This window comes from Macrobrachium nipponense, chromosome 21, assembly GCF_015104395.2.
Source record: "Macrobrachium nipponense isolate FS-2020 chromosome 21, ASM1510439v2, whole genome shotgun sequence".
Lineage (NCBI taxonomy): Eukaryota > Metazoa > Arthropoda > Malacostraca > Decapoda > Palaemonidae > Macrobrachium > Macrobrachium nipponense.
The window spans coordinates 59184565-59210624 of NC_087212.1; the positions used below are offsets into that span (position 1 = coordinate 59184565).

A 26060-nucleotide genomic window follows, 5' to 3' on the forward strand; every position below is an offset into this window, starting at 1 on the left:
AAAATAAAATTTACATATGTACGTCTTCACCGATTTTGAGAAAACTACCTTCAATCCATTTCTATAAGTCTACAAATTTAATTGTAGTTTGGTTATTATACAACAAAATATTTGTTCATTTTAGTTGTATTTTCTTGGCTGTTCATAACACAATACAAAAACATAGGGAATATTTATATATATTTTATTTTTTTTTTAATATGGTGACAGTAATTTAACCTCCTTACCACACTTATAGTGCTGTCAAAAATAAATCCTGTCACACACCCTACTTGCATACAAATATGTGAATCTAGCTCTAATATTAACCATTTGGTAGAAAATGTGGCCATCATACAGACACTAGCATTCGGCATCACTAGAAATCACACCATATAATAACATTAAGATGATTTACATAACTGATAAAATGTTAAATGAAGGCCATACAAAGGGAATAGATATCTGAACACAAATTTCCAATTTATATCATTATACTGCATCTTAAAAATATAATGCAAGCACTTACAGGGCATGGCTTTTAATGGTAGTTTCAAAGTAAAATGCTACATCATTATGAAATACTGTTGCTGCAAACTATATATATATATAAATATATTTATATACTGCCTATATGGACATAATTGTAACAAAATATTACTAAGAATGTACTGAAAATTCTGGAACTATAGGTATTTCACCAACTGGAAGTATAAAACACAACTGGGGGCTCATGATGATCAAGGAATAGTTTAATGTTTTGTATGTTACAAAAGGAAAAATATAACTTTTTGGTCTAAGGCAACTATCACGCTTTATCCGTCAAACTCAGAGATCCAAAGGTTTCCATAATTTTAGTTCCATCCATTGTGTTTGTTCTGCATTTTGAATATCTGAAAATAGGAAAAATACATATTTCATTTTGCAAACATTATAATATAAAAATTTTTATTTTTCCAAACACAAACCTACACCTTCATATATAGGAAATTCTCATGCGCTTCACGGGACTTGGCTAAACGTACTCGTTCTACTGAAAACCACTAGCTCCCTGTTAACCCAACCTACCCTGGTCAGACCTACGGACCTACCGATGCTTAGTGCTTGTAAGATATCCTCAGACACTCCAGCATCTTGTAGTCTCTCAATTAGCTTTATGCAATTTTTAAGGGGGTAAAACCCCATGTTCTTTCTACTGAACTTTTTTTGTCTTTAAAAAGTGTTATGTACTAGCTTACAGACTTGGTCTCTTTCAAAGAATAAAGATCCTAACTATGACTAGATCATGTGATCAAGCTTTGGCATAGGAGTGCTTGTTCAGTCTTCCCCATTCTTCAACACCGGTGTTATTTTGCGTTTTCTTTGTTGAAACTGTGAAGTGTTGTATGATGGACAAATAAATACACAAAATTAAGAAGAGTAAGGACTTACTATATTCTGATGATGTATAAGACCCTCCCCCTATTTCAGAAGAATATTAATCATACCACCAAAGAGTAGGCATGCACAGGATAATGTTTGGTTTTCAAGGTGTCAGAGTCCAACTCTTGCAAAACAATCTCTGCTGCTTTCCTTTGGTCTTGAATATGTCATCATTACCAGCACCATGTACTGACTTCTCTGCTAGAGTATTTTGATCATTCCTCAATTGTTGCCATAGAATTCCCCTTCAAAGATATTGAATTTCTGGTGTTACTAACATGGGAGGTGGAGGAGGCAAAACTGAGTTTGGACCTTGGTAAGGGAGAAGTCTTCCACTATGTAATGCTGAGGTCTACAAAGCTATGGATAAGTAACAACATTAATTTTCACCCAAGACAGAGCAAACAAGTGAGTAACCGGTGACATTGCAATCCCCAGCTTGAAATTGCAGTGGAGTACTTCCCAACCAAATTCATAGGAACATGGAAGAATGCAAGATAACAATGGTAATAGTACAAAGCCAACAACAATAAATTTTATATTGCGGATGCTGTCTGCTATATTAGGCAATACATTAAAGATGTGTATGGTATGATGCTACACAGCAACACTTGTAAAACGTGTTGCCATAACATGGGTGATCCAGTAACATTTATGACTTGAATGTACATAGAAATTATTGGATTTGGACAAGATAATGGAAAATGACATCCTTGAGTAACTGGAAGAGGTTTAGAATGATTATATACTGAGGAACTGAAGAGACACCTGTCCATCTAGTAATCATGATCTTTCTCCTTACTAGAGGCACAGTAGGTGAAGGTACAACCTGGACTGAAGCATCGACTAAGAATAGGCAATCATTGACTGAAAGAGATGGTCAATTGTTGACTAATGTTTTATCACTGGCTGAACAGTTTGACGATATGCCTACTGGACCCTTGAGTGCACAAAGTTTATCAGATTTTTTTTTTTTTTTTTTTTTTTTTTTTTTTTTTTTTTTTTTTTTTTTTTTTTTTTTTTTTTAACAAATAGGAACCATTGATAATGTCCAAATTTTTGTATGACTTCTACAATTTTGCACCAGCAACATATATCCTGTGATGCCTTACTGACAGGTAGTTAAAATGTCTTCGAAAACACTCTTATACAGACAAATACAGCCACAGGACTTGACAATAGCAAACAACTAACACTGTTTTGCCCCAAAAGCATACCAAGTTGCCAATTTAAGCAAAAAATTAAAATATCAGATAAGGAATTATTTAACTAATAAAAATGATACAATCTAAGCAATACCTTAAAATTATTTAACGCAGCCAAAAAATGTTGTTAGCATTAATGCCAATCAATTACTAACTGTATATGACACAGGCCAATTTCCTCAGTAATTACCGATACTCTACAACAGAAATTGAAGAATATTTTCCAGTTATAAAAAATTTAAAAACTTTGCACAGCTCTAACATAAAAATGAAGTACTCACTAGAATTCCCATAAAATTAGACTGTCAAACACCAGATCCCTCTCCATGACAAGGACACAAGTTACAAAAGAAAACTTAACACAAGGAAAAGGTTGGAACAACGACAATGACCATCACAACGGCAATCGGAGGAACACAACAAACTATGAATCATACATGGCCAAAAACAATACAGGCATCCTTAGTAGGAGCATTCTTTTCCTGTGACTGGCATACTTCTGTATGGAAGTAAGTCATTTTACAATTAATTTGGTTATAACAAACAAAATATAAATGAATTCTCTATCCTTCCCTGCAAAGGTTAATGGAGAACATCTGGTAACATCCCTGGGAAGAGAGTGCCAGATAAAGACAGGAAAGAGTGAGAAATGCAAATGTATAACAGAATGAACGAATAAAAAATAATCTATGATTGGATAAATGGTTGAAAGGAAAATAACACACATTACGGATAGGATAAAAGATTAGTTTAACCAGACCTCCGAGCCTAAAAAAGGCTCTTCTCAGGCTGGTTCCCAGGAATTAACCTGAGAGAGAGAGAGAAAAAAAAAGACTTTATTCAAAAACCAACTTACTTAGGAACACAATAATTTTGTTAAGTGAGAAATCCCTGCCCTAAGCAAGAATTGCTGACATTGTTGGATCTCAAAAAAAAAAGAAACCTATACAAAGAGAAACATGAATGATAGCATGCATTCTAACATTGCAATAAATGAAGGAATTCTTGTAGACAGCAAGAGATTTCTAGTACTGTACATATTTTTATTAAAACAGACAGTAATGTACTTATATAATCATTTTGTTTATTACTTTTGCTGATGAATTCAAGTGTATAATTGTATAAATAATATTACAGAGGGTTTAAATTGCTGATGAATTCAAGTGTATAATTGTATAAATAATATTACAGAGGGTTTAAAGCACATAAGGGGAAGGTAAGCCCAACATGGATAACTTTGTCTCTGCATGCTTATTACCTTTTCCTATGATGGTGATATACTCGGTATACAACACTTATATCAGGTATAAACAACTTACTTTTCAGCTATTTCCTTTAAAGCCCATGCTGCAAGACGCTGTGTCTCTTTCTTCTTTTGTGCTGTACACTTTGGAGATGATGAAACCTGGCTACAGCTCTGATGACAAGAAAAATTATCATCACTGAAACAATCAATATATTTTTAACATATTACTGATACAATCAATATATTTATATCATATTAATACCATAAAGTTATGTTATATGTAAATAGCTGCAATTACATCATATTACTGTAATACATAATGTAGTACATACATTTTTTCAGCGTTTCCTGAATGTTTAGTAAAAAAAAATTAGGTAAAAGTAAAAATGATTCTGCCTTGGCCCCATGATGTAATTTAAAACTGTTACTAGTATATTACTTGTGACTAATTTTAAACATTGACAGTTTATAAACAATAGCAATACGTAAATGAACATATATACTCATGTAATGTGTGATTTCGTGTATCATGTGACCCTTCATTCTTAAAAAATTATTTTATCATGTATCTCGAGTATCATGAGTTCCTTTTTTCAGAGACCAAATTACAATTAAAAAGGAAACCAAATTACAATAGACTAAAATCTTCTCAACTTAGTGTCTTCTGACATCAGTAATAAAAAATATAAAACATCAATGTGAAGCAAATTCTTCAAACCTGAACACAGGCTAGAAAGATGTCCTACATTACCTAGGTAAATTCTAATTTCTTTTCTAGGTACACATCTTGTTCCATTTGTGAAAGCACAGCTTTATTCTTGAGGATGAATGAATACACCTTGGTCGAATATACAGTAAATATATTAAGCAAAAAACAATATTAAATCTTACCAAGAAAAGTCCATACAATGCCCTTATGTTTCCAGGATTCAATTTTGCTGCTTGACTGAAGTAACTTCGGGCTAACTCCAAATTTTCTAGCCCTCCCTGAAAAATCAGACCAATGAACAATTTTACAATAAGGCCTCGAAAACTTGGAATAAAGGGACTTATGCCTTCTGTATTATAGGGCGGCCCTAGTTACCCAAAAAAACATATTTATAAATTCATTGAAAGAAATGCTTAAAGAGCCAAACATCTGCCAAAGCTTAAGCATAATTATAAGCAACACATATAAATATAGTAAACACTTGTACAAACCAATAAAATGTCCTTCTTGATACCACAAACACGTTTTGCTAACATATGGAAAACTGGGATTTTTCAACAAAAAATAATCTCGATAATAGCTATACAGTGGTACCGCGTTTGTCGAACGTTTCTTATGTCAAACTTTCCATTTTTTGAACAAAATTTTAAGAGAAAATTTTGTATCGTTTGTCAAACAAATTCTTGTACTTCGAACTGACTAATTATCTAGTTTATAACGTACTTGTATTCGACGGCCTACTGGGTCTTATAAGTTAAACTGTATTAATATTCTTTTCATTTACAATATATAGTTTAATGATAACAATATTCGACAAAATAAATAAAAGTATAAAGCATTTAATATAAAATATAGCTTTCAATATAACATTTAGCATAAAAGATGTATAAAATTGTACGTAACCGCAGTGACGTCACGCCCAGCTGACTTGAAACTGAACGAGGGAGCGGTGATATGTTGAGGAGAGAAGGAGAAGAGAATTAAAATATTACTGTATGTATGCAAAAGCAATAACAATTCACATAAAAAGGGAATTTCCCGGTGAACTTAATGTCATGATAAAATATGAAAACAAAAAATGCAATACAGGGGAAAAAAAATACAAAGTCTTAATTGAGCCAGTGTTCGGTGCACCGAGTGAGACGGTCTAGTTGAACAATATTAACAAAACAGTAAATGAAAGAACAAAGCTTTTCACCATAGAATTTAGCACAAATGATTAACAAAATAATTTGTCATTGCGGTGATACACAGCTAACTTGAGGTAGAGGGAGGGAGCGTTCATATTTTTGAGGAATAGCGAATGAATGACTTTAAGTTATCGTGCATCGTGGTATTGTTGAGGAGAGAAGAAGAGAGTAAAATCTTTACTATAATATGTGCGTAAAAGCAATACCAATTCACATAAAAAATAAAATTATTTTACAGTAAATTTATCATGATAAAACATGAAAACAAATGCATACAGTAAAAAAAGGAGAGAAGAGAGAGAGAGTGTGTGTGTGTTCACCCATTTCTTTCACTTAAACTCAATTTTCCCAAATCAATTTTATTTTTGTTACGGTAAAATACCAATCTAGTGACAGATGCTTGTTACGATATTTTACTACTGTAAAAGTAACTCGGCTCTGTTATAAAACAAACTAGTGCCGCTTTCAGCTTCTGTATGCCTTCAATTGTTTGTTGAAACGGCTTCCTTGTGAAAAGTTATTTTATCTCTCTTTCCTTTTCTTGGATTGTTAACTTATTACTTATTTGTTTGCAAAATCCTCATGTTTGTCTGCCGTGTGCCCATAGTAAGTTAGTGTATTGTGGCATAATTAATTGCTTTTGTGCACTTAAGATCCAAGTGTAAACATGCTGATTACTCTCTCTCTCTCTCTCTCTCTCTCTCTCTCTCTCTCTCTCTCTCTCTCTCTCTCTCTCTCTCTCTCACAGACACAATCGGACACACACTATCGATTCCTTTGATTGTCTTTGTACCTAATTCTACCTAATATGTGAATAAAATAACAATTTGTCGGAAATTGTATTTTTCCTAACTATACAAACCTGAGGTCCTTTAACAATAGGAAGGTACTTAGCGGCAGCTGAACCGGTCGTAAGCTTCGAACAAGGGGGTTCGGTAGTTAACTACTTGTCTGGCAGTTGGCAGTCAGCTCAACTGCGAGGAGAGGAGTCACTTTGCTTTAGGCCCAAGAAACGCAGAGTGAAGGGTGGCATGAGGTGGTACTATATGTAAAGGACCTCAGGTTTGTATAGTGAGGAAAAATGACATTTTTATAATAATATAAAGTTTCACTTATACTTACCCGGTGGTTACATCTAGCTGTCGTCTCCTGACGTCACGGCAGAATTTGAAATTCGCGTTAGCGCTAATGGTTTGACAGGTGATCCCTCTACTCCCGCCCTCTACCGGGTACCAGGAACCATTCCAGCAATAAATCAGAAGTTTCATGCCTACCTGTCCATATGAGGGGAGGAGGGCGGGCTTCGTTATGTAACCACCGGGTGGTTACATCTAGCTGATTGACACATTTAGGTGGTGGGACAATGGCAGCTAAAATAACAACTGTTGGAATTATCCGAAGATATAGGTTCCTTACGTTTAAAGACCGCTGACTCAGTGGTTTGTGGTTACTGCATTCTGTAGTCTGCTGGCCTTTATTGTACCGACAGGATATATGGATCCGTGTGCCGTGTGCCGGACACAATAATAAGTACTTGCCGTTGAGGGTGCAGTACAAATCACCAAAAAACACAATGAGAAATGAGGGATCACCACACCCAGCATTGATGAGCAAATGGCATTGCCCTTAGCAAATCCAACTCTCTTATCAATAGCACGCAGCTCACTGATTCTTCTAGCTGATGCTAAAGCACAAAGAAAAAGTCTTTCTAGTCAGATCTCTAAAAGAACTAGAGGAGATCTGTTCGAATCTATCGGACATTAGCCATTTGAGAACTACATCCAGGTTCCAAGCTACTGTTCTTGACTCCTTTGTCTTGGTCGTATCAAAGGAACGAATCAGATCTGAGAGGTCTTGATTATTAGAAATGTCTAATCCTCGATGTCTGAACACAGAAGACAACATAGCTCTATAACCCCTAATCGTCTGGGTAGAAAGCTTCTCATTCTCACGAAGAAAAAGAAGGAAGTTAGCTAACTGAGCTATAGAGGTCTTAGAAGACGAAATTCCTTCTTCTTTGCATTAAGCTCTGAATTGGACCCACTTAGCTTGGTACACTCGATCAGAGGATTCTCTTCTGGGTCTAGCAATAGCCCTTGAAGCTCTCTTTGAAAATCCTCTCTTTCTGAGGAGATGCTCAACAGTTTGAAGGCGACTAGTCGAAGAGCGGACAAGTTGTGATGGAACCTCAGAAAGTGGGGCTGTCTGAGTAGATCCTTCCTTAACGGTAACTCTCTCGGAAAGTCCGTCAACAGCTGTATTAGGTCCGGAAACCATTCCCTGGCCGGCCAAAAGGGGGCTATCAGAGTCATCCTTATGTTCTGATGACCTCTGAACTTTGTCAGAACTAGTCTTAGCATTTTGAAAGGCAGAAAGGCATAGAGATCCAGATTTGACCAGTCCAGAAGCATGGCATCCACTGTAAACGCCTCCTCGTCTGGAACTGGGGAGCAATACAGTGGTAGACGAGCCGTCTTGTTCGTGGCGAAGAGATCCAACTGAGGACATCCCCAAATCCCCCAAAGCTTCTTGCATATTTGAGGATGTAGAGTCCACTCTGTGGAGAGGACTTGTCCTCTCCTGCTGAGAATGTCCGCCTTTACATTCTTCGAGCCTTGAATAAATCTTGTGCTCAAGACAACCTTGTTCTCTTTCACCCAAATGAGTAGGTCTCTCGCTGGCTCGCAGAGAGAGAACGAGTGTGTCCCCCCCTGTTTTTTTATGTAAGAGAGAGCCGTGGTGTTGTCTGCTTGAACCAGCACTACTTTTCCTCTTACCTCTGTCTGGAAGTGCATTAGAGCCAAATGAACTGCCTTCAACTCTTTCAGATTTATGTGCCAGCTTCTCTGATGAATCTGTCAAAGTCTCGACACTTCCTTTCTCCCCAGAGTAGCTCCCCACCCTTTGTCCGATGCGTCTGACAAGAGCATAAGGTTGGGGCTCAACTGGCTTAGAGACAAGCCTTCCTCTAGCCTTCCTTCTGATTTCCACCAAAGGAGGTCCTGCTTGATCCCCTCCGAGATGGGGAACACGAAGGAGTCTGGGAACTTCCTTTGCCACTTCTGTTTCAAGTAAAATTGAAGTGGTCTCATGTTGAGCCTGCCCAGACTTACAAATTGTTCTATCGAGGCCAAGGTTCCTAAAAGGCTCATCCACTGATTCGCTGAGCAAGTTTGTCTGACGAGAAATTCGTCTATCTTGTTCAGGCAAGAGTCGATCCTTTGACGAGACGGAAAAGCCTGAAAAAGAACTGAATTCAGTCTCACTCTTAAATAAGCTATCTCCTGAGAGGGAGTGAGACACAACTTGTCCTTGTTGCCTAACAAACATAGGCTGTCCGTCAGCCTTAAAGTCTTTTGTAAGTCCTCCACACACTTCTGTCTGGAACTTGCCCTGAGAAGCCAATCGTCCAGATACATGGAGACTCGTATCCCGTCCAGATGAAGCCACTTTGCTACTGACGACAGAACTCTGGTGAACACTTGTGGAGCTGTTGACAGGCCGAAACAGAGGGCCCTGAACTGATAAATGCGGCCCTGGAACACGAATCTCAGGAATCTTCTCGATTCCGAATGAATTGTAATAAGAAAATAGGCGTCCTGAAGGTCTATGGAAACCATCCAATCTCCTGGATGAAGCGCTGCTAATACCGACTGGGTCGTTCCCATAGAAAACTTTGTCTTCAGGACAAAGACGTTCAGGGCACTGACGTCCAACACCGGTCTCCAACCCCCCGTGTCCTTCTTTACCAGGAAAAGGCGATTGTAAAATCCTGGTTCCTGAGGAGAGTCCACTAACTCTATGGCCCTCTTTGCCAGTAAGGCGAGAACTTCTTGATGGAGGGCGGCAAATTTCTCGGAGTTCTACGAGTAAGCGGATAAATCCAAAGGAAATTCTGTGAGAGGGGGGTGCTTGCTGAACGGAATGGTGTAACCTTCCTTCAGGACCTGGACCGTCTAAGGATCCGCTCCGAGATGAAACCAGGTCTGCCGGAAAAGTGTAATCTGGCTCCTACTGCTGTGTGGGGGACTACGGGCCTACTTCTTGATGGAAGAGGGAGTGGTTTTAGACGAGGCTCTACCTCTCCCACGAAACCTGGAGAAAGATCGAACGGGAGCTCTCCCTCGAAATGGTTTAGGAGCTTCCGTGGAGGGAGCACTCCGAGAAGCATAAAGAACCGGAGCTATCTTCCTGGGCTTCTTCACTGACTGTGATAAAAGATCCTGGGTCGCTTTCTGTGTCAATGACTGAGCGATCTCGCTCACAATCTCTTGCGGAAAAAGGTGCTTCTTGTCCAAAGGAGAGAAGAGCAAGGCAGACTTCTGGTTCGATGAGACCCCTTTCGACAAGAAGGAGCACCAAATCTGTCTCTTCTTCAAGACTCCAGAGGCGAAAATGGCAGCGAGCTCCGAAGCTCCATCACAGATGCCTTTATCGATACAATCAAGTACAGAGGCAAAATCCTTCAACTGCTCCTCCGAAAGTCCAAATGACTTGACTTTCCTGGCCAGCGAAGCAATGGCCCAATCCAAGAAGCTAACAACTTCAAACACACGGAAAACACTCTTGCAAAGATGATCCAGCTCACTTGCCGAAAAGAAAATCTTAGCAGTATTAAGGGCTGATCTACGAGAAGAATCCACGAGACTAGAAAAGTCTCCCTGAGCGGAGGCAGTCACACCCAGGGAAAAAACTTCTCCGGTGTCATACCAGACACAGCTCCTTGACGAAAGTCTCGAAGGGGGGGAAGCAGAAACATTTTTCCCCTGTTCCCTCTTCTCCAAAAGCCAAGCGTTCACTTTCTTGATAGCCTTCTTAGCCGAAATCGAGAGGACGAGACGTGTGAACGAGGATGAGGAGTCAGGCTTACTGTCCTTTTTCCACTGCGAACCAAGAGAAACTGGGACAGAAGGTGCAAAAGAATCTCCAAAGTTGTCGACGAAGAATTGTAAAAGTTGCTTATACCCCGACAAATGCTTGTCTTTTTCTGTAAGTACTTCTTCTTCTTCTTCCACATCCGAAGCTTCCTTCGAAGAAACTGGAGAACATTCCATCTGAAGAGGAATCCTGTTCGGCGAAGTCACACCATAAAGCACCCGAGGCGGCTGCGAGAGAGCAGGAGAAGACGTCTGCGCCTGTACTGAGGCGAATCCGAGCGGCTGAGCTGGCGCTCGAGCGAGAGCCTGACGTGGCACCAGAGAAGGAGTCAGGAAAGGAGTTTGACCTGGCGCCTGAAGCGGCGTCTGAAGAGGAGTCACAAGGAGAGTCTGAACAGGCACCTGGACTGAGGCCGAAACGTGAGGTTGAATAGAAGCCTGAAGAGGAGACTGAAGAGGAGCCTGTGAAGAGGACTGCACAGTAGTCTGCGGAAGATGCAAGGCGGCCGGGAGCACATTCGGGGAAGAAAGAGACTTGTCAAAAAGCTCCAAAATACTGCCTAACTTGGCATTCATCTGGTCTAAAACCGAAAGCTGAGGATCCACTGACGTAGAAGGTGCGGGAGGAGTAGAAGGATGAGCCACAAACACATCTGGAGCTGCAGGAGTTACTGGGGAAGAATCTGAAGGAGTGTGAGAGACCGGCTTCTCCAATTCAGCGGTCTAGACGTCTTATGACGCCAGCCTCTATGAGAGGAGACATCTGAACTCGAGTCGCTTGACGAAAAACACTTCCTTGCACCACCTTTCCAATGGTGAGCGACAGCATCCTGGGATACGGCTACAGGATTGCTTGAGGGGGCGACTGCTCGAGAGCAGATCCCGCTCGCCTCCCTTCGGTTTTCGGCATGCCTCCTCCCAGGACTACACTAGCACTAAGTAACTTGTCACACTTAAATACCACTTCTTGCACTGTCTCACCCATTTTCTGCATAGTGGTGAGGAAAGAGACAAATTTCGAGTCCATATCGGCTCGTAATACTGACACGGGATCGGGATTGGGAGATACAGAGTCGAGGGCAGGAGAAACAACTACGGGGTTAATAGGATCAGGATTAACAGAATTCTGAGGAATATTCTGGCTACTCACTGACTTAGAATTAGATCTCTGTGAAGCCTTTCTGATTCTATCCTTTTCTAACTTTCTCATATACTTTTCCAAAGCCTTCCACTCCTGAGATGTTAGAGACATACATTCTTCACACGAATTCTCAAAAGAACATTCACGTCCCCTACAGCTAACACAAGTAGAATGAGGATCAAGCGAAGCTTCAAGAAGTTTAGTCTTACACCCACTACTACACACCCTATACTGAATAGAGCCGGTGTCAGACATCGTGACAAAACAAAATTAATTCCTAAAAAGGACAACAATTCTTCAAAACCAAAATAACTCTAGCGCTGCTAGCAAAAAGATCAGAAAACTCAAGGTACATCACCAAAAGGAGAAAAACCAAGATGATCAATTCAAAATTCCAACCAGCAGAGGAACTGTGTTATCCGTTCCGACGGCAGGAAACTTCTGACATTTTGCTGGAATGGTTCCTGGTACCCGGTAGAGGGCGGGGGTAGAGGGATCACCTGTCAAACCATTAGCGCTACCGCGAATTTCAAATTCTGCCGTGACGTCAGGAGACGACAGCTATATGTAACCACTGGGGAAGTTGTATAAGTGAAAATTAACGTTTATCAAAATGATGTTTTGGCTAACGCATTAAATAAGACTCGAAATCGAGAAAAATGAGGGGCAGCTGAAAGACAGAACAGAACCACATTGCCCCTAGAACCAACCTGGTTCCCTGGCAGTGGACTCTTCTAACTGTCACAAGGCAGTAGTACTAGGCTCAGGCTACAGACAGACGAGGGCAACGCAAAAATGATCACACAATAGGGGGTAACCCGGAACAGTTCCCTAATAAATTCACACAAACCATGTACTAACCAAAATATGGTTTATATAACATTCTAACTTTTCAATACGTTTTACCTGAACCGAAAGGAAGCAGAAAGCAGAGCTAAAGAGGAAGTCTCAGTATTACCTCAAGCATTAGCAGAGCAAAAAGCCAAAGACTGAGTTAGAATAACTTTACACTAAGGACCTGGAGAAGGGAGAGAAATGACAGATTTATGACCTGGCCTATTTGCTTTCACACTATCAGCTTTCCTTCTCTCCCTATACTAAAAAAATTAAACATGAAGTCCTTCGAAAAATGTTATTGTTAGTATACAATAAGGTTTTGTACATACTTACCTGGCAGATATATACGATTGATGGCCCGCCCAGCCTCCCCTCAGGAGACAGGTGGAAGAGAAAATCTGGCTGGAAAGGGAGATTGGTTCATACATCCGCCACCCAGCGGCGGGTAAGGTAGATCACCTGACCTACCTGTCGCGTGTGCCGCGAGTTTTGAATTCTGTCGTGACGTCAGAGACGTATATATCTGCCAGGTAAGTATGTACAAAACCTTATTGTATACTAACAATAACATTTTTGTTCATGAACTTTCCTGTCAGATATATACTTAGCTGATTGACACCCTTGGTGGAGGGAAAGAGACAGCAATATTAACATGGAAAAAGGGGGAAACAACACCTGTTGTAGGATGTAAAATACAACCCTGGTTCTTACCTGTTTAGGCAGAAGACTTCATAGTTACTGTCTATTAGTCTGCGTTGCCTGAAGAGCTTCAGCGAGGGCGTGACCTACAGCTGACAGACTCTTTGGGTCTATCAAAGGGATTTGGTATCCGCTTACTTGATAGAATCCGAGCAGCATCTTGTCAAAGGGGATTCGCCCTCTTATATGACAGAACCTAACCACTATCATTGCAAGGAGCTCAAACATAAACTGATCACCTAACCAATCTAATCATTGTTAGACATACGATATGAAAGAGATGCCTACCCGCATGCTCTTTCAAACAACCAAAAAACTTACAAACTAAACAAGGGGGAAAAAATACACTACAAAGGATATGTCTCAGCTCCCTGCCCCAGCACCGAATCCGCCGATACGTATAGGCCTAACGCAAAGCACTTTTCATACGTGATTTTGACGTCTCTCAGATAGTGGTTCGCGAAGACTGAGTTGCAACGCCAGAATGTTGCTTTCATAATATTACTCAGGGACATGTTTTTTTTGAAAGTTAATGAAGTGGCAATAGCTCTTACCTCATGAGCTTTGACCTTCAGAAGCTTGAATTGACTTTCATCACATGTCACATGTGCTTCTTTCACCAGGCTTCTGATGAAGAAAGAAAGCGCATTCTTAGATAGAGCCCTCCTTGGATCTCTTACAGAGCACCAAAGGTTGACATTATTGCCCTTAAGTTTCTTCTTCCTCTGAAGATAAAACTTTAGACTTCGTACTGGGCAAAGTGACCTCTCTGCTTCCTCGCCTACTAAGACAGATAAACCTTGGATTTCAAAACTCCTAGGCCAAGGATTTGAGGGGTTCTCGTTCTTGGCCAAGAACGAAGGTAGGAAGGCACAGATCGCTGCATCTCCTTTGAACCCCACTCTCCCTTCTATTGCATGGAGCTCACTAATCCTTTTTGCGGAAGCCAATGCCATGAGAAAAAGTGTCTTTCTCGTGAGGTCTCTAAAAGAGGCAGACTGAGGCGGTTCGAACTTAGGGGACCTAAGGAAACGCAGCACTACATCCAGATTCCAACTCGGAATCTCTGACGAAACCTTTTTGGATGTTTCAAAGGATCTTATTAGATCATGAAGGTCTTTGTTTTCTGAAATGTTTAGGTCTCTGTGCCTAAACACTGCAGCCAGCATGCTACGATATCCTTTAATGGTTGATACCGCCAGTCCACCTTTTTCCCTAAGGAAAAGTAAGAAGTCTGCTAATTGGGTTACAGAGGTACTGGAAGAGGAAAGGTGATGGTTCCTACACCACCGCCGAAAGACATCCCACTTCGATTGGTAGACTCTAAGGGTAGAGGGCCTTCTTGCTGCTGCGATAGCCGTTGCAGCTCTTGCAGAAAATCCTCTCGCTCTGACCAAACTTTTGACAGTCTGAAGCCAGTCAGACCGAGAGCGGGGAGGTTTCTGTGATACCTGTCGAAGTGGGGTTGTCTGAGCAGATCGATCCTCTGTGGTAGGGATCTCGGAATGTCTACTAACCATTCCAGTACCTCTGTGAACCAGACTTGTGCGGGCCAGAAAGGGGCTATCAACGTCATCCTTGCTGCCTCCGATTCTGCAAACTTCTTGAGAGTTTCTCCCAGTATCTTGAAGGGAGGAAAAGCATACGTGTCTAGGCCCTTCCAATCTAGGAGAAAGGCATCTATTGACACTGCCCTCGGGTCTGATATAGGAGAGCAGTAGTTGTCTATCCTCGCATTCTTGGCTGTGGCGAAGAGGTCTATGTGAGGCCAGCCCCATAGTCTCCACAGGTCCTGGCAAACATCCTCGTGAAGAGTCCACTCCGCCGGCAGGACTTGATCTTTCCTGCTCAGGAGGTCTGCTCTGACGTTCTTTTCTCCCTGTACGAACCTGGTAAGGAGACAAATCTTCCTTTCCTCTGCCCACAGCAGAAGGTCTTTTGCTGTCTCGTACAGGGAGAAGGAGTGAGTTCCCCCCTGCTTCCTGATGTATGCCAGGGCCGTGGTGTTGTCCGAGTTTATCTGAACTGTCGAAGCTAGGACGTAGGGCTCGAATGCTTTCAAAGCTAGCCAAACAGCCATCAGCTCTTTCTTGTTGATGTGCCAGGTCACCTGTTCCTCCTTCCAGGTGCCTGACACTTCTCTTGAGCCGAGCGTCGCTCCCCAACCTGTTTCCGACGCGTCGGAAAACAACACTTGGTTGGGGTTCGGAATGTGAAGGGACATCCCTTCTGCAAACCTGAGAGGGTTCGCCCACCAAGAGAGGTCCTTCTTGATTTCTCTTGAAATCTTGAAGAACTCTAGGTTTTGAGAAAGACAACGCCAGTTCCGATGTAGAAAGAACTGGAGAGGTCTGAGGTGCAACCTTCCTAGAGAAAGGAATTGCTCCAACGAGGAGAGTGTCCCCAGCAAACTCATCCACTCCCTCGCTGTGCATACGTCTTTCTCTAGAAAGGCTGTGACTTTCTCTGAACATCGGGCTATCCTTTCTGGAGATGGAAAAGCCCGAAAATCCAGAGAAACCATCCGAATCCCCAGATAGATACGATCTTGACTGGGGATTAACTGAGACTTTTGAAAGTTCACCAAAAGTCCCAGAGAACTCGCCATGAAAAGGGTCTTTTGTAGGTCCTCCAAACATCTTTTCTGTGACTTGGCTCTGATAAGCCAGTCGTCCAAGTAAAGGGACACCCTCACTCCCTCCAAATGTAGCCATCTTGCTACATTTTTCATTAGTCCTGTGAAAACCTGAGGGGCTGTTGAAAGGCCGAAACACAAGGCCCTGAATTGGAATATCCTTCCTCCCATCATGAACCTGAGGAATTTCTTGAAGAAGGATGGATTGGCACATGGAAGTAAGCGTCCTGAAGATCTAGGGACACCATCCAATCCCCTGGACGAAGAGCCGCCAACACTGAGGATGTCGTCTCCATGGCGAACTTCCTCTTTTCTACAAAGAAATTCAGGGCACTTACATCCAGAACCCGTCTCCATCCTCCTGAGGCTTTTGGAACTAGGAAAAGGCGGTTGTAAAAGCCCGCTGAGCATGGGTCGCTCACTAGCTCTATCGCCTCTTTCTCTAGCATTTGTTCTACTGCCAGAGTAAGAGCTTGGCTCATGATGGGATCCCTGTACTTGGCCACCAACTCCCTCGGAGTCGTCGTCAAAGGTGGTCTTGCTGAGAAGGGAATCAGATATCCTTTCCGGATAATTGAGAGGGACCAGTTGTCCGCTCCTCCCTGTGCCCAGACTTCTGCGAATCTTAGTAGCCTGGCACCTACTGATGTCTGGAGGACTTCTTTCCTACTTTTTCGCTCTGGTAGAGCGAGAGAAGGATCTTCCTCTCTTGAAGGATCTATTACCTCTTGAGGTAGAGGCTCTAGAAGGAGGGCCCCCTCGAAAGGGCTCCTGTCTAGCTGGAGTCTCCTTCTTAGTCTTAGTCTGGAAGGTCGTTCTAGGTTTCTGGGCCGACTGAGCGAGCATATCTTGAGTAGCCTTCGCGGAGATAGCTCCAGAGATGTCCTGTATTATCTTCTTTGGAAAGAGAAGAGGCGAAAGTTGCGAATATAGTAGCGAGGCTCTCTGAGCATGAGAGACTGACTTGGTCAGAAAAGAGCAGAAGACCGATCTTTTCTTAATAACCCCTGCTCCAAACAGGGAGGCTACTTCGCTAGATCCATCTCTCACTGCCTTGTCCATGCACGTAAGTACACTGTTGAGATTCTCGGGCGAAAGGGAATCCGGGTTCTGAGTCCTTTTAGCTAAGACCCCCAACGACCAGTCAAGGAAGTTGAAGACTTCCAAGACTCTGAACATTCCCTTCAACAGGTGGTCGAGCTCGTTCATCGCCCAGGTAGTCTTAGCAGACAAGAGGGCCGAGCGTCGGGAGGCATCCACCAGTGAAGAGAAGTCCGCGTCTGCAATGAGGGAAGACCCAGGCCTAGGGGTTCTCCAGACTCATACCAGAAACCAAGTTTCCCCGTAAGCTTAGAAGGAGGGAAAGAAAAAACAGTCTTCCCTTTCTCCTCCTTAGAAAGAAGCCAATCACCAAAACCTCTCAAAGCCTTCTTCATTGAGATGGTTGGTTTCATTCTCACACAGGAGGAAACCTTCGTCTTCTTAGATGTCGAGAATAAAGAGAGAGGAGAAGGAGGAGCGACCGGAGTAAGCGTGTCTCCAAACTCCTGAAGAAGGAGGTCTGTCAGGATCTTGTAAGACAAGACCGAAGAATCCTTTACCAAGTCCTCTTCTGAAGGTTCTATTTCATCTACCGAAGAACCTTCGGCTTCTTTACGAGAGCAGGCGGACTTCTCTAAAGAAGTGCGCCTATCCTGTGAGGAGTGTCTGGCAGCTGTCTGGAGCCTATCAGGAGAAGCCAAAGCTTCGGGAGAGCTCATATCGAAGGCGTCCTTCCTACTCCGATGAGGGAGTCCTCTGTAATCTTGTAGTCTGTCCCGAGATACACGGGAGTCCAAAGGGGAGCGCCTGCTAGGAGAGGAGAGCCTACTATGCTCAAGGCGCCTCCCAGACTCCATGCGCCTGTCAAGAGGAGAGCGGCTGCCTGGCGAACTGCGCCTAAAATGAGAGGAGCGCCTGCTAGGCTCTTGGCGCCTACCAACAGGAGAGTGAATCCCTGGAGAAGAGCGCCTACTAGGAGACAGGCGTCTACCATGATCCAAATACCTAGATCGAGAAGCGTGGGTCTCTGCAAAAGCTTGTCTACCAGCAGAGAAGCTTCTTTCAGGCTCTTTACGCCTGACCTGAACAGAGCGGCTAACAGGCAAATAGCGCCTATCAGGAGAGTAGCGCCTATCTTCAACACAGCGCTTGGCAGCAGGAGAGCGGCTACTTGGGGAGTAGCGCCTACCAGGCTCTAATCGTCTGACATAAGGAGAGATCCTGTCTCTAGAAGTGTCCATGCAGGGGGAGGCTCTCTTATCCGGAGATTGGAGGTTCTTCGGAAAGGAGCGAGAAGTAGAAGCTGTGCGCTTATCCTTAGAAGAGCGCCTACTAGGAGCTTGATCCCGTTCCACGGGAGAAATGAAGTCGCCAGGAGATAGCTTCCTGGGGGATTGGCGCCTGGAAGACGACTGGCGTCTGCCATGGGAAGAGCGCCTCATTCTATCCGCTGGTACAGGAGAGAGAGCAGACTCCGACTGAGAAGGCAACGCAGGAGAAGGTAGCCTAGACTTCTTGATGGGTAGAGAGACGTCCTTCTTACGACGAGCGCCTCCCGCCAATGAGCTCACAAGAGCCGAAATCTGAGCTTGCAGCCCCGCAAGAATCCGAGCTGGATATCTTGCAAACTCCTCCACAGGGGACGAGATTCGAAGCCTACTCTGAGGCGAGTACTCCAGATCCCTCCTGGGTTTCTTGATGTCCACTTCAGGATCCTCCGGAAAACACTCCGGGCTGGAAGGAAGGGCGCAAGGAGCCTTCCAGGCTCTCTTCAACGGTCGAGAGGAATCCGAGGCGCTCCATCCTCTTCTAGGAGAAGGCGATGAAGAAGAGAGAAGCATTGTCGTAAAACCTCCTTCTTGGCGCGAATTAAGGCAGCCTGGGAACGAACATCAGGATCTACCGAGGGACGCCTGATCGGTGGGGGTTCTCCCTAACCTTCCTGCGGCTGTTGACTTTCCTCCTCCACTGGGACTGGGAGTCTGGAAGAGGTCTAGGCCTGGAGGCATTAAGGAGCCGATCAAAAACGCACCCTCCACTGCACTGGGGGCACTGCACAAATCACTTGCACTATCACTCTTACCTTGCAACGAATGATTTTCTTCTCCACGCTAAGGATCGTGGCTCTCATGGTTGCCACTTCCGAAGGCGTATCTGTGGGTTCGATGCAGGGAGCAGGAGCTGAAACGGGAGAAGGATCTAGTGCTACGACAGGATTATCTACTTCTACCTCGCTAATACGAGACTTACTAGAACTTCTAGACGAAGCTTTCCTCACCCTGTCTTTCTCCAACTTCCTTAAGTAGGAAGAAAGAGACTTCCATTCACCCTCATCCAACTTCTCACATTCATTACAAGGGTTAATAAAGGAACATTCATTACCCCTACACTTCAAGCATACTGTGTGAGGATCTACCGTTGCTTTCGGTAGCCTCACCTTGCATTCATCCATAGAACACACCCTAAACATAGCAGATTTCTTAACCTCTACATCAGACATCTTGAAATCAAAGAAAAATCCAAACCAATATCCAAAAAACAATCCACAAGCGCGTATGCCAAGCCAACAAGATCAGGTACTTCACAGAAAGTCAGTCCAAAGATATCCAAGGCAACGAGAAACGAATTAAACTATCAGGAGGTAACGACCACAGGTGTAGTCGACACCGGCGACAGAGAAAATCTGGCTGGAAAGGGAGATTGGTTCATACATCCGCCACCCAGCGGCGGGTAAGGTAGATCACCTGACCTACCTGTCGCGTGTGCCACGAGTTTTGAATTCTGTCATGACATCAGAGACGTATAGCTAAGTATACATCTGACAGGAAAGTTCATGTACAAAATCCATACTTTCCTCATAACTATTCTCAAGATCACTCTTTATGCCCCTGCAGTCGGCACAGTGTGTCTATCTACATCAAAATCAACATTGTTAGCCTTGATTTCAGTGAAAGGCATCCGAGGAAAAATAAACACATTACCGTGAAAGCAGCAAACACCCAAAAGCATGAAATACCAATGAGCACCTAGACACAATGGTGGGAAGGAGAATTCTGAAGAGCTAAAACACATTCAAAACACATCTGGTGGAGAACAGGAGTACTAGACAGCCATCCAGGATCAGCAATTCCATCTTTTGTTTGAATGCCCACTCACCTATCAGCAAGGAGATATAAGCTATCTTTAACAGTAGGTAAGATTTATCTCAAATAACGACTAAGGAAAAATGGAACATATCCTGAATCTGTAACAGAGCTGACAGACAACTTACTCTCCACCTGATTCAATGGTGAGAGACCATTTATTTTTTTGTAAATAATTTGCGTCAAGTTTCAGACCATATTTTTTCCTGTTAGAGCTTTCATCTAGTAACACACACCAACACCAGCACAAACAATTATGTGCATAATTGTGCAAAGTTAACAAATGGATTCAAGATCACCCTGATGTTACGTATACAAATTAACAGGCCAACCAGATCTCCTGATCTTAAATCCTTTGGAAAACTTGTGGGAAATTATGTCAAGGGAATAGGATGATGGTGCATACAACACAAAGCCAGCTTTATTTCAAGTGTTCAGCCTTATGCGAAAAGCTACAGCCAACTAGAGATGACATTGTGAGAAACTAGTCAAATCAGTACCAAGGAGATTGCAACAAGTCATTGATAATTAAGGATCTTATACTAGACATGAAATTTAAATTCAAACTGCTATTTTACTTAGACCTATCAGGGACATTATCAGAACATTTTTTAATGACAATCATTGTAGTCTATTCTTTTAGGTCTAACTGAAGTAGATATTCATGTTTTTTGTAAATCCCTTATTCATGTTGTTACTAGTACTGTAAACATAATTTGCTGAGGATACTTTGGTTATGGATGAATGCTTATTTTCTAATATGCCTTTTTGTTTAACCCTTACAGGCTAGGTTAAAATATACATTGAACCGGACATGACCCAACAAACTAAGATCAGACAATCTAAAAATAACATCATTTTAATAAGTTTTATATATATTTACCAAGTAATTACATAGCTATTAATTTCATTTATTTGCAGCACTTTAGATAAAAATTTTGCAGTAGTGATACAGATATTCTGTGTTCTGTGTAGGTGACCAGTCTTGCCACCTAGTGAGAGGGTTAGGAACGACTCGGCAGACAGTACTCATCCCGTTTATGCTTATGTCTATCAGAGGGGAGGAGAGAGGGCTCCAATCATGTAATTACTTGGCAAGTATATACAAGTTTATTTTTTATAAAAAAAATTTAATTTTAAACAAGTAACTTATCAAGTCATAATTGCATAGCTGATTCCTACATTGACAGGAGGTGGGATACCTGGACATATTCTACTCTAAAGTAATTATTATTATTAATAGGGCTTAGTTTTTCCAGACCTCTGAGTCTCAAGTAAACTCTTACTCTAAAATAATAAGTCGTAAGGTAATGAATTTACGATTCAAGCCCATTAATTTACATAACCATCATCCTGAGTTTCAAATTAAGACAAAAGAACGTACCTGAGTATACTTAATCTCTGCATATTTTGTATAAAATAAATGATAGTGGGGATTGCTCAAGATTAGTTCCTCCATGCAAAATGCAGCTTTATTGTAATCACCTTCTTTCAAGTAGAGATCACATAGTTCTTGCCAGCCTTCACAGTCTGACATGAATCTGCAAATCAATTTACATTAGCATCTATGTAAAAGTACAATATTTTAGCATTCTTTCTTATAAGACATTCTTAATTAGGTATAAAAGAAATATTTTATTTCGTAGATACAACACAATATACCTTTGTGCCTAATGCAAAGACATGGTAAATATGTAAATACCATGCTAATGGCTTATTACAGTTGAAAACTAAAACCCACTGAAGAAAACCACTCAGGAACAGACCTAGAGTCTCTAGCCATAACCAATGCTTTGAGCACTTCAGATATACCATACTTGGTTATAAGATAACCATCTTCACTGATCACTCTGCTGCATTAAGTTGAAATGCTCAAGAATCTGAATTTTTCTGGACATGCTCATTGGTTCATGACTGCCCAAGATTATGGAATAGAATTGAAATATGTTCCAGGGAAGACGAATTGGGTAGCAGATGCATTATCAAGGTAGTATACCCCACGAGGCGATATTATAAATATGTTATTTTCATGACAAAATAAATTTTTGAACATACTCACCTGGTAGTTATATATATATAGGTGACGTCAGGGACGTAAGCTATATATATAACTACCAGGTGAGTTAGATGTTTAAAAATGATCAGTCCAGCAGCAGCACAAGGTGAACCTATATGCAATGTATTCACCATGCAATATACGGAGGAGCTTTCCCATCAATATACTACCCATGTGATCAGATGATGCTAAAGGTAAGAGGAGCAAGCATAAATCTTTGTCTATGCTATAAAAGGTTTTCTATCCTTCCCCTTTAGTTAGCAAATGTTTAGTGTTCATTTTCAGTTTACTTTTTTGACTATGTTCAAATGTAGTGAGTGATCGCCGAAATTAATTCTTTGTTTTGTCATCTCATTACCATCTACAATCCAAATTAAATGACAACGAAAATAATAGCGATAATTATGAAGATATTAAATTTAGATGAAAGTCATAGATAACATTCTGCAGATTCTGAGAAAAGTTGTAAAAAATATGTGGCGTTACTCTCGTGGCCATTCAATAAAATAATGGGCCACTCAATAAAATAATGGCAGCCGATTCAAAATTAAGCTAAACCACAGGAGTTCCTGCACCACAGATCAGATTGCCAGTTTGAAGAGGTTCAGCTGATCTAATTTGGTATCATGAACTTGACCCATTTAGTTCATGTCAAGATGTGATCTTTAAAAACCTAGTACCTAACAGCCCAAGAAACAGAGTTATTGAATTAATGCACAACGATCTTATAAGAGCTCGCCCAGAAAGAGAGAGACAGTAAGAATAGTAAAAAGATACTTTCATTGGAAAGGAATTTTACAAGGGTGTTAACAATTATGTGAAAATTGCAACAGTTACAAGGGGATAACTGACAAGGAAGTACCTTTAGGGAAATATCCCATTTCACAAAATCCATTCGAAAGAATAGCCATAGATCTCATCACTAACCTTTACACCACAAGTAAGGGGAATAGAAAATTACAAGTGTGTATTGACACACTCACTAGATATGCAGAGCTAATACCACTAACTGGCTAAGAAGCTAAAGAATGTGCAATTGCTCTCTTTGATAAAGTACACGTATCTTGTAAATATTCAGCCCCAAACTTATTATATTCGATAATGGCACAGAGTTCAATAACACATTAGTTCAAGAAATTTGTGATGCATACATGGTTAAAAAGGTAAAAAATACAACCATATCATCCAGCTAGTAATAGTTTAGTAGAAGAGAATAACAGAAAGGTTCTGGACACAATAAGGACAGTAGGACAGGCTACTTATGGAATGTCAATTTACCTTAGTCCAATTATCATTAAATGCTAGGTATCATATCAGTATGCAAGCAACAACCATCAAAGCCTTAATGGGATATGAACCAATACTACCATATGCATGGCTGAATCAGTTGATTTAGCCTAATTACTCTAAGATATTATGTAGATAAGGATTGGCAATTCAAGGTAATTGATAAAAATTATACAAGAATCTGGAAGAAGCCCAGAAGATCATATTAGACAAGTTTCAAAGGACTAAGGTCAGTAGATTATAACAATGAAGATGAAGAATACATAAAGAAAGAAGTAAGAAGTGGTATCAAATATAAATTAGGCACCAAACTCACAGGATCATTCAGAATCACAGAAGTGCAAGGGACAAAAGTGAAAGTGAAAAAAATATACAAATTAGTGCCTTCAATGTATGCTGAATCATTAGAAGAAACAGGATTTTAGGTACAAAAAGACAAGGTCAAAAAGACTAACAAGTTAAAGAAACAGAAACAAAAAGACTAATAAGTTAAAGAAACAGAAATAACTGAAGAAATAGATCCATGTATGCTGAATCATTAGAAGAATCAGGATTTTGGGTAAATGACGACACGGTCAAAAGGACTAAAGCAGTTAAAGAAACAGAATTTTCAAAAGAAATAACTAGATATAATCTAAGGAACAGAAGTCACATTACAGTAAATATAATAGGAACAATTCTATAAATGATTCTATTATTCCCTACCTTTGATTTCTTTATTGCAAGTTTACCTTCACACTTTGTATGTGTGTTGTTGCAATTCGTATTTTAATTGGTTGGTTTTGCAGCAAAATTCCAGGGTTAATTGCGATAACTTTGAATTTACTTTTTTTCTAAGGGGATACTTAGTGGGAAACAAAGAAAGTTAAGTAAAGTTTCTGAAATGAAATTCTCTCAATTCAAAGTGCTTATCTGTCATTTTAGAGTTTCTAACCAATTAATAACTATCTCTATGGCAGAATTTCCTAAACAGAAGAATAAGGAAGGTAAAGACAGCTACTAAGTGATTTTAATGAGAAATTTGTTTATAAAAATGACAATTTGTCAAAAATTGCATTTTTCCTAACTATACAAACCTTTAACAATAGGAAGTAGCTAGCGGCAGCTGGAGCGGTCATAAGCTTCGAACAAGGGGAGAACGGTAGTTAACCCTTAAACGTGTGCCGGAGGTGTTTCAGAGTGAGCGCGGAAGCGGAAAAAATATTTTTTTCAAAAAATCACAGCGCGCTTAGTTTTAAAGATTAAGAGTTCATTTTTGGCTCCTTTTTTTGTCATTGCCTGAAGTTTAGTATGCAACCATCAGAAATGAAAAAAATTATCATTATCATATATAAATAATGCGATATATGATAGTGCAAAAACGAAATTTCATATATAATTGTATTCAAATCGCGCTGTGCGCAAAACGGTTAAAGGTAACAAGTTACTTTTTTTTTCTTTGTAATTTACACTAAATGGCGATCATTTGGTATATAACACATTGTAAAACGATAAAAGCAACACAGAGAAAATATTATCACAAAATAATGCATGAATTCGTAACCCGCGGACGTAAACAAATATTTTTTTCAAAAATTCACCATAACTCTAAATATTGTCCTAGAGACTTCCAATTTCTTTCAGAATGAAGACAAATAATTGAATATTACTATACTATAAGAATATTAGCTTACAAATGCAGTTTTCGACCATATCTGACGAGTTAAAGTTGACCGAATGTCGAATTTTTTTTATACTATATATTTTTTTATATGCAATTATTTCAGAAATAAGAAAAGCTACAACTTTCAAATATTTTTAGTTTTATTCTACATAAAATTGCGCACATTTTCATATATAAAACTCTATGAAATGCCTAATATGAAACGGAGCAAATATTCCGAGAATGGGACGTACACATTTCGGAGATTTGTGGCGGAGAATCCGCGCGCGGAGGGAAGGAAAGTTTTTTTTATTTAAATTCACCATAAATTTAAATATTGTGCTAGAGACTTCGAATTTGTTTCAAGATGAAGATAAATGACTGAATATTACTAAACTGTAGGAGTTTTAGCTTACACTTGCGTTTTTCGACCATTTCGGTAGTCAAAGTTGACCGAACGTGGTTTTTTTCTATTTATCGTGATTTATATGCAAATATTTCAAAAATGAAAAACGCTACAACTTTCAATTATCTTTTGTTGTATTCTACATGAAATTGCACACATTTTCATATATAAAACTTTATATAACGATTTTTTCGGAAGAGTTACCGCGCGGACGTAAAGAAAATGTTATTTTTTTCATAAATTCACCATAAATCGAAATATTGTGCTAGAGACTTCCAATTTGTTTCAAAATGAAGTTAAATGCTAGAATATTACTAGAATATAAGCGTTTTAGCTTACAATTGCGTTTTTCGACCATATAGGTAGAGTCAAAGTTGACCGAAGGTTGAAAATTTGTCACTTATCATTTTTTATATGAAAATATTTCAAAATTGATAAAAGCTACAACCATGGGTTGTTTTTAGTTGTATTGTGCATGAAATTGCGCACATTTTCATATATAAAACTTTATGTAACGGCTAATTTAAAATGGTGCAAACATTACC

General features: G+C 40.6%; 1 protein-coding gene across 1 annotated transcript in view; it reads right to left on the reverse strand.

The window, feature by feature from the left end:
* Positions 1-167: 167 nt before the first annotated feature.
* LOC135198056 (ER membrane protein complex subunit 2-like) overlaps positions 168-26060 on the reverse strand; it is an 82038-nt gene continuing 56145 nt past the window's right edge. The window contains exons 5-8 of the mRNA XM_064225450.1: positions 21509-21665; positions 4744-4839; positions 3926-4023; positions 168-872 (exon numbers count right to left, since the gene is read on the reverse strand). Coding sequence (XP_064081520.1) covers positions 788-872; positions 3926-4023; positions 4744-4839; positions 21509-21665 — 436 coding nt within the window. The 3' untranslated portion in view covers positions 168-787. The remainder of the gene's footprint in view (positions 873-3925; positions 4024-4743; positions 4840-21508; positions 21666-26060) is intronic.